Source organism: Corvus cornix, chromosome 3, assembly GCF_000738735.6.
Source record: "Corvus cornix cornix isolate S_Up_H32 chromosome 3, ASM73873v5, whole genome shotgun sequence".
Taxonomy (NCBI): domain Eukaryota; kingdom Metazoa; phylum Chordata; class Aves; order Passeriformes; family Corvidae; genus Corvus; species Corvus cornix.
The window spans coordinates 48,371,905-48,382,189 of NC_047056.1; the positions used below are offsets into that span (position 1 = coordinate 48,371,905).

The following is a 10,285-nucleotide window of genomic DNA, read 5'->3' on the forward strand; positions in this document are numbered from 1 at the left end:
TCATTTTATCCCAGAGAAGACTCCTGCAGAACCAGCTCAATACTCTTCTGATTGTTCTTGATGACAACACATATTAAGCCTTATATCAGAAAATTAAATGTTCTCTGCATTTGGGTCTAAAACTGTACTTTCTAGTAAATGAATGATGTTTGTACTTTGTTCTTGTAGTCCAAGATTACATCTGTATTACATCTTTACTGTAATACAGATTTTCCTCATTATACAGCATCTTTCCATTTCCAAATAAAGAAATAACATATCTATTTGTCTGCTATCAATTGCATTCTCACCATTCTGACATCACAAATCCTTTGACGAAGGGGAAAGCAGTCTAGGAACATTGTGAAAAATTGAAAAATGACGTACAGCCTCCATTTTGCATAAAACACCACATTCTGTAGTTCCAAGTTTTGACCATAAGCCTAATCCAAAGAAAAAGCTCCCTATAAACTTTAGGAGGCTGTAGATCAAGACTTGAACTGCCTAGTTGCTTGTTCTCTCCCACAGAAATTCTGTAGTTTATTGCAGCGGTCTCCAAAGCAGGCAGTGCACAGAAGGAAAAAAAATATTAGATCTTTAGTAGTGCATGTATAGAACTGATAAAGGAATAAATACACATATATTGGCACTCAAAAACTTTCCACTAATTGGGATGTGCAATAAAAAAGTTTGGAGACCATTGGCATATAGCATGACTAAAGAAAAGAAGAATCTTTCAATGTTTCAGTCCTTTCAGAGGGACTAAGAGAGGTAAAATATCTTTCTGATTCTGAGTTTGGCATATAAATTCCAATCCATCTAGGAAACAAGGGCAAGAAAGAAGAAAGGCTATTCAAGATGTTAGAAGTGTTTCCAAGGGAAAATTTCTAGTCCCACTGTGTTCAGTTCCCAACTACCAACAATTTCCACTGAATTCTGCAACACTGGATTTTCACACAGATCTTTGATAAGAGGGTACTAAGATGCATGTGGGTTTTCAGTAGGACAAAGATCTTACTGAGACTAAATACTGTAGTAGAATAGAGCATTTAATCAACTCAAAACTAACAGTAAAACAATATGACTGAAAGTATAACAAGTGCTGAAATCCATTTTTCAGCTATTTTATAGCACCATTCTCTGCAGCTTCAAGAGAAAATAGGGCAACTTTTTCAGTAAAATTTTTGTTTCAAGACAAAAATTATGTACACAAAAATTTAATAAACTGTAAATAGCCTTCCTCGATCTAAATTAATTATCTACAGTTCAACAGATGCTACAGGAAAATCCTTCCTGACAATTTAGTGAAGACCTATCAGGTCATTTGCTGAACTTAGAAAGACAAGCATTGACCTAAACCAACATTTTTTCATCCATTCATCCAAAAGGCTTAAGTAATATTTCAGAATGACAAAAAAAAAAAAAGAGTAGGGATAGGTTCGTCAGGAAATTAGCATCAGAGCTGGTGTAACTTTAGCATTTTTTGTGTCACAGATTTCTTGTTTTCCCCTCTTACACTACCAGCATTTCTGATAACATAAATACTAATTGATTCAAATACAAATGGAGACAGTTCTGTACACTAAGAGCTGTTCCATCAACTAAGATTTTTCTCTTTTTTTTAAGTCACAGTATTCAGTCGCCTGAATACTACTGAGGACATTAGGATGTCATATGGAAATGTATACGGCACTGAAAGATGTAGATGCTTACTACTGAGAGTTACCCCTGTTTACAACGGGCACTCTGCATCACAATGGTTTATCACAAGATAAACACAAAAGACATGCTACAGTTATAACAAAAGCTATAGGCTTAATGAAAAAAACAACAATACAAACTATTTATTCTGTGTTATCATGGCTCTGCACTGCGATCCGGTTATTGTAACATGTCACTAGACCACAGAAGAAGCAAATCACTAAGCCACCACTAGGATATCTACAAGTTACTCTGCCTTATGTAAAATAATTTTCCTTTATTTTCTCTGACAGCTAAAAACCAAAAATTGTCCCTGGTAGCTTAAACATCATTAGAAGAAGTTTCATTAACTGTTTGAAGCAATAAATATGAAGGACAGCATGGCCAAAACAGCATCAACAAATTTACTAAGCAAAAGTTGCAGTGGGGAGAAGGAACTAGATACTGGCAGCCTGCACCAGAAAAGTTAGCAAAATGGGAATCAAGGTGTGAAATATAAAATAGAAACATGAAAATACGAAATAAGAAACTACTGTGTAGTAAAGGCTGTGTAGCTAGATATGAAATAAGCACAAAGAGGCATTTGAGACTGATTTCAGGAGAGAAATAAGTAAAACCTTTATTTATGGCAGAAAAAAAAAGAAGAAAAGGCCATAAGCACATACATCAGATACCTTTTTCATTTGAATTCTGACAGTGCCATGCATTCAGGCTTACATTAGGATAAGAAAGCTGCTGACACCATAGAAACAGAACTCACAAGTCAAAACAGTGACAGTGAATGTCAATGTACTCTATTTATTTGTCTTTGCAAGAAGAAATAGACATTTACACAGAAATATACAAATTCACACTAAACATCCAGCAAACAGCAAATCATTTAAAAATAACTGAAGAGATGCTACTTACACAGAAATGTTTAAGAAATTACCAGGAAGAATTCTTTTTTTAATCATATTTTCTTCCCTCAGATTCTTTATAACATAAAGCAAACATTCCAAGCACTTGGAATTGTCTTTCCCTTCTGTAAGTGACACTGATGTGCTATAAGAGTCATTAATCATTTTGCCCCCGAAACTGCAGCTAGTTTAGCTGCTCTACCTGGTTAAAATACAGAGCCCTCACTCCCAAAATTATTGTCCTGGTTCGCAGCTTCGTGGTTCTTTTAAACCCCAAACCACTCCAGTGAGCAGTTAACTTCTGACAGCTCCCGAGCAGCAGCTGAAGGCTTCGTCGTCCTTGCTGTACTCAAGGTCCGAGGTCTGTCTGCCAGACCAGGGGTGGCTCCAAGACACGCACGGCACCGGCGGGGAAGGATGGCGCTACCACACAGGAGCGCCCCAAGGACCACAGCAGCGAGGGACTACAACTTCCACACGGGCTGGGCCTCCAAACAAGCAAAACCCCAAGAACAACCAAATCCCACCTCGTCTTTAGAAACCACTTTTAACGAAGCACCCACACGAGCAAGAGAACTTCCTTAGCACAAGTTGTTTCCCGCACAGAGTTTACGGCCGGTGCCTCGGCGACAGGACCGCCACGCACAGGTGCCCTGCCGACCTCGACGGCCGCCCCGGCCGAGGCAGGGAAGCCTCGGGGAAAGGTCCCAGCCGGCCCCGGAGGCGGCCGCAGCAGCCCAAGCCGGGCGGTGTCTCCCGGCGCGCCCACCCTCCCTCTCTCCCGGGGCTCTCACGTTTTGGACGAGGCGCTGGTGCGGCTGGAGAGCTCCTTCTTCTTGCCCCCCTTGGCGGCCATGGCCGCCGGTCGCTGCCGCCGCGTCCGCCGCGTTGCCAGGCGACCCCGAGGGCCGCGGCCCGCTGTCCCGGGGCCGCGGGAGGGGCCGCGCGGGCCGGTGAGGGGCGAGGGGCCGCCCCCAGCCCGGACACGGCCCTCGGCACCCGATGCGTTTTCGGGGAGCCAAAGAAATGGCGTGAAGTGCCTTTGAGGGCAAGATTTTGCTTCGAAGTAACAGATATTTTCTGCGGCAGCGTCAGGAAGATGTCCAAAGAACGCAGTTTGTCTTCTTGCCGGCGGTAATCAGTTGTGAGAAGCCGTCGACTCCGTCGAAGGCAGAGAGGCCCTGCAGAGAGACCTGGACAAGTGAAGGGAGTGGGCAATCACCACTTGTGTAAGTTTGACCGAGACCAGTGCTGGATTCTGCACCTGGGACGGAGCAACCCTGGATGTACGGACAGACTGGGAAACAGGCTGGACAGCAGCACTGCAGAAAGGGACTTGGGGGGCTTGGTCAATGGCAACTTGAATATGAGTCAGCTCTGCCCTGGCAGCCTAGAGAAATTTTAGAACTAGACTATGCAAGTCTTTATTTTCCTTTTTAATTTCAAATTGAGGCAACTAATTAATTCCTGATATGAAGCCTGTGATTACCAAAGTGAATGCAGTTCCACCAAGGTCAGATAAAATTAGCATTAATCTGCTCGTTTTTAATTCAGCAGACAGTTGACTTCAACTTAGGTTTATAAGCAGACTTTTTTCAGGTACATTCTAGAGACTGCATTATTGCCAACAGCTCCTGTTTCTAACTCTTAACCTATTTGCTGTTTCCCAGTCTGTAATGATGAAAAATCCTTGGTAAAACAGAATATACTTCATTTATTCTTATTCAAGCTAAAACTTTTTCAAATATAAAAATCAATGAAAATCAATTTGTCGCATCAAGGGAGGGCATGAGTAGATGAAGAATAGGAAAAATATGCAGATGTTGCTACATCTAGAGGCTTATTTTAGACAAATGTCAGATGTTGATTTATATCAAGATGACAGGTGGCCAGATATACCCTCATAAATTTCAAAGTGGAGAATTCTTCTACATCTTGGCATTTCCTTCAGCATTATGTCCAACAGCATCCATTTTAAATAAGGTACTTAGGGACACTTCTCACTTGAGAGCCAAATAAACATTTCAATTTTATTTATTTCTTTCCAAACTGAACAGCTGATCTTCTCTTCATTCAATTATGTTATCAAATATTGATTAGGGCAAACAGATAAAAAATAGCAGAGACAGAGGTGAGTTCAAACATCTGGCTACACCTCTTCAATACCAGCACAGGGCTGCTCACCTCCACACCTTGCTGCATGTTGACGCCATCTCGTAGACTGGGGACAGGATTCAGTTTGTGACCCAGAATGCAGATAAAAGTACCATGGAAATTACAAACTTTCTATTTCTCCAAATCCCCTTTCCTTTCCTATACTTACTGGACAGAGAAAATAGTATGGAAAAGTATCTATTAAACATATGTATACATGTAAGAGGCACTTGTAAAAGTTTTCATAGTAGGAAAATTTCCTTGATCCCACTGCAGATGACCAATGAGGTTTGCAGCATCCCAGCAAATAAAACTTTCAGAATACATTTATGTGAAAGACAACATAAAAGCAACTGAAATTTGAGTGCCTGGATCTGTAAGCATTTTTGGGTGGTAGAGGAAGAACAGAAATCAGAAAAGCATATTTAATACAGAGCCTTTAATTCTCTGCTCTGTTAAAATGATAGTTACTACATAGGAAGTTCAGAATGGACCTGACCTTTTGCCATAAAATCCTACAATAAATTTGTTTGCTAAGAGTGATAGCATTAAAAGCACGTATCTAGGTGTTTTGTGAAGGAAAAATAAAAGGGATCTCAGGTTTTACGTCCATCAAGTTACATCTTTTTATTTATGCAAGAACTTCATTTAGAATTCCATAACCTAACAGCAATGACAAGGACAGCTTGTTTGGAAAGAGAAATTAATCTGAATTTCAAACAGGGTAGTTTTCTAACTGGCAAAGAATCTGTAAGGTCACATCAGCTGTTTCACTGCCCTAATGTCTCAAGCCATGAAGTATATCTGACAGACACTGCCTGAAGGGAAGAAATTGTTAGAGTAGATGCAGCCTGACAGAAAATGTGGAATAAATGCACAAGACAACCAAACAAGTGTTAGGAACCCATTCAGATGTCACAAAACAAATACTAAGGTAGCACATACTGGTTAGCATTGGATGGATGACCAGAAGGTCATCATTCTTCCAAGATACCATTCAAAACACCAGCTTGTTTTTCCCTGAAAGCATCGTATCAACAGCTACAGCACATGCAAGTCACTTGTGGGAAACTAGCCTTTTCATCTTGAACATTTTGCACTTTTTTATAGCAACACACATTAGTTGGAGAGAGCAGAAAAAGAGTAAGTAGGAACAGGAACACTACCAAAACCCCTCAGGGGTCTTGGAGCTTAGACTTAACTCTCCTCTGATTTTACAGAGGGCACAAGGACTCCAGAACAAGACAGTAAAAGTTTTTGCCTTAAGAGGTGTGGTACAGGGGCAAACCAAAACATTCTTCACAGAGGTGTCAAGTGACAGGATTAGAATCAATGTGAGAATTAAAATACAAGAAATTCCTCCTTAAAATAAAATTTGATTTTAATTACAGTGAAGGTGGTCAAACACTGGAACAGGTTTTCCAACAAGACTGGAGTTTTTATCAAACTGGACATGACCATGAGCAACCTGCTCAAGGTCTGAGCAGAGGTGTAGGAATACATGATCTTCAACGCCACTTCCAACCTTACCCATTTCTGTGGTTCTGGGAAGTTTTCCATGAAAAAAGGGTTAAGGTCAAAATCAGCTAGAGGCTTCTGCAAGAGGAGATGCTGCATTTTCAAGCATGAGGTTGCAACAGTCATGAGATTAAAGGGAAATAGAATGGATTTTGATGTTGTATTTTTGAGACTTTTTTCCCCATGTCTTTTTATCAAATGATAGGAAAATCTAGGTTCTGAAATTAATGCATTTAACAGATAAGAAACCCCATTGCCCTTAACTTCCAATACTCTCTTTTATCTATTTGCTAAGTGAAAGAGTAGGTGGAAGAAATGTAAGGAAGGTACAGGTCAGTGGGAAATTGTGAACAGAGGAGGACAGCAGTGCATTGGCATTTCATCAAGAGCAGGCAGTGAAGGATGAGGAAAAGCATGAAGGGGGATCAAAAAAAGAGCAATTGTGAGTGGAGAATGGTAATGCCTGAGAAAATGAAAACACTGCAGTATGTGGTAAAGCCTGTGAGGAGCAGTCTGTGCACTGAGTTGGGAACGGTCAGTCACTGAGGTGACACAGGCCAGGGAACTGAATTTGAGCAAAACCATCCTCAAATAGATGGACTGAAACCATGCACAGGCAGCTCTACTCTGTTAACTCTTAACATGAGGCTAGGGAGTGAAGTGGGGAAATGGATTGTGAGAGCCTTCTTGGGTAAACTGATGAAATAAGACCAGGTAGGGGGGAAAAAAAAAAAAATCACAACCACCTGCATAATACAAAATAGTCTTTGCCAAGGCACAGGACTTTCTGCCCACTGCCATTTCAAAAATACCTTACAGTACCATGTCTCATCTGATCTTGTCAGGGACCTGGTTTTTCCCACATTCTGGCCTCTCTTGAATTTGACATGGTGCCAGAAAGGATTCTGATGAACCCCACCTATGTTACTATTTCCACTTACCTTTTTTTTTCCAAGTTCTTTATTTGCTAGAGCGCTTTTTTATCACATTCTCATGCTATAATCTCATAACAGGAATATCTTTCTATGTCAAAATGAAAGGCTTTCTGTGTTTGATACAGTGTGAAAACCCTGTCTGAAGTTTGGAGTTAAAGACAACTGTGATACTCTAACTACTGGAACTGTTACAAAATTGGGATATGGACAGAGGAAGTAGTATTACCTCTTTAAAAAATTCTAGATATTTGGCTAAAAGATACAATGAAATTGTGACTGTAGCCTGAGGAACAGAAGGGTATTTGTTTTTAAAATGAGAATACACAATCTTAATGTAGTGTAAACTACAGAAATGCAGAACCTATTAAATCTCTTAGCATACTGTTTTACTTCAGTATTTTGGCTTTTACCAAATGAATGTAACCTTTTTGCAGGAGATTTAAAAAGTTACATCTTCTTGTTCTAAGTAAAGGCATGCTGCAGATCATAGCAAATCCTTTTTAACAGTAATTAACTTTAATGTGTTTTAAGTGTGGTTGCAGTTGTATATGCAGGCTAAAAGCAAAAAGCTTTACTATTTAAAAAATGCAAAATGTAAGATTGCTGGATAAATATGTTTTAATATAAATGTGATTAACATTCTTCATGAAAGTCAGAAACAAGACTATAGACTGATGTAAGATGTCTTCAAACTTGTTTTTCGAATCTATCAAATAAAAGCATGTCATCTTCTCTAAATAGAAAAAACAAACTACAACACAGTTTACATTCTCTAACTTCTGAAACTCATAAAAAGTACATAAATTATTGCAACACTTATGCCATCATCCATATGCAAAGTGCCACCATAACCATTTGAGTTATGGTCTCATCTCATTGTGCTTAAAACAATAACCCAAGGAAACAAAATGGCATCCTGGTGGAAAATCTAATGGAAAGTTCTTGCTCCTCAAACTATTAAATACTAGATGGCAGTGATTTTGGGCATCTTGTGGCAAAGTGCCATTGAAAACAGCAATTCTTTAAGTTTCAAGCAAAGTAGTTTGCCTGTGTGGTGGGTTGACCCTGGCTGGACACCAGGGACCAACCAAAGCCACTCTATCACCCCCCTCCTGAGCTGGATGGATGAGAGGAAATATAACAAAATGCTTATAGGTTGAGATAAGAACAGGCAGCAATCACTCATGAGTTACTAGCATGGGTAAATAGACTTGACTGGGGTAAATTAGTTTAGTTTAATACAATCAGACTGGAGTAGGATAATGAGAAATAGAAACTAAATCTTAAAAACACCTTTTCCAACCTCTGCCTTCCTCTTGAGCTTATCTTTACTCAAAATTTTCTCTACCTCCTCCACCCAGTGGTGCAGAGGGATGGGAAATGGGGGTTTGCAGTTAGTTCATCACATTGCCTCTGCTGTTCCTTCCTTCTCCTCACGTTTCTCCTGCTCCAGCATGGGGCCCTTCCCATGGGAGACAATCCTCTGAACTTCTCCAATGTGAGTTCTTGCCCCAGGCTCCATGAACTGCTCCAGTGTTTCCTTCCACGGGGTGCAGTCCTTCAGAACAGACAGCTCCAGCATGGATTCCCTGCCAGGGTCCCAAGGCCTGTCAGAAAACCTGCTTCAGCATGAGCCCTTCCATGGGGCCACAGGTTCTGCCAGGAGCCTGCTCCAGCATGGGCTTCCCACAGGATCACAGACTCCTTTGGGCATCCACCTGTTCTGTGGTGACATCAAGTACTGGGTCTCTAGGAATGACTTTAATAATTAATCTTTGGGGAATAGTTTTACAGAAACAAAGATTTGTTCAATCTAAGGAGACTGAACACTAGTACAACTCAACATGCCTAACACAAAGTTTAAACAAAACTCTGGAGCTTGGAATAGCTCATATTTTTCTAGTACTGCAGTTAAGATATACCAAAAAATCCTATACTGCAAAAAAAAAAAAAAAAAAAAATCCACTGTTTGTGTCTGTCTTCCACATATTTTTTCCAAATCAAAGTTTTTGGGTTAATTAGGATAGGGCTTCATGACTAGTTCAACTGACCTAAAACACTTCTCCATGAACTGCAGTCCCATTTCGCTCTACCAGGGAGATGCTACCATTTCCTTCCTCAGCCAGACTTTTCTTACACTTTTCTTGTTCTGACTGGATCAGCTTTCCTGATCCACCTGCTCAAACATCACAATGCTCCCTCTCCACAGAGAGGTAGTGAATGCAGTTTGTAGCTCAAAACAAGACTAGCCTATTACAGCTCACATTCTTTTCCTCAGAAAAGTGAAAGAAGATTTGAGAAAAAAAAAGAGAAAGACCAACTTCCAGCATGCAGATAGAAAATATTCTTTTTATACTACTGGCCTCAGTAGTGACAACCTGTATCAAAACCGGTACATTCCACCAGTTTTAGAATCCTGGCCTTTCTACATTCATGCAGAGGTTTAGAAGAAGCTATGTACAGAACAAGGAAAGTGCTTAAATATAGCAGCAGTAACTCTTCTAGCAAAAATGTACAGACATCCTTGAAAATAACCTGCATAGGATTATATTACCAGTGACAGGACCCAGATGAGATTCATGCATTCAGGCATCAGAGTCACAAAGCTTGAGTTTGGTCTCCATTCTGCTCTTGAATCTAAACACAAAAACAAAAATCCACAATCCACTATAGCTGGGGAAACTCCCCATGGAGGTAAAGTAGGCATTTACATTTGTGCAGCTTTAATTAAAGCTTAAAAAAAAGACAGTACAGTGGAGATTAAACATCTTATCAAAATTGAGTTTACAATTCAAATGCAGTTGTTCAAGTGATTGAATAGGAAGATTATGGTAGTTTCAACTCTTAAGGACAGTCAGGCATTGAAACAACTTTCCCAGGGCCATACAGTCTCCACTGTTGGAGGTTAAGACCAGACCACATGAACACCTAAGAATTGTGCTATGATCTTCTTGCTTGGAGAAAGACATTAGCATAGAAGACATCCTAAGATCCCTTTCAGCTGAATTATCTTAGGATCCTAAGCTAAATAAGCCCAGTTTTAGTTTATGCCAAGCCTTACTGTGGTAATTTTAAATAAGCCTTTAACATAGCATTGTT

General features: G+C 40.1%; 1 protein-coding gene across 1 annotated transcript in view; it reads right to left on the reverse strand.

Annotated features, from left to right (window-relative positions):
- ADGB (androglobin) overlaps window positions 1-10,266 on the reverse strand; it is a 112,852-nt gene extending 102,586 nt beyond the window's left edge. The window contains exon 1 of the mRNA XM_039568850.1: window positions 3,374-10,266. Within this exon, the coding sequence (XP_039424784.1) occupies window positions 3,374-3,435 (62 nt within the window). The 5' untranslated portion in view covers window positions 3,436-10,266. The remainder of the gene's footprint in view (window positions 1-3,373) is intronic.
- Window positions 10,267-10,285: the final 19 nt, after the last annotated feature.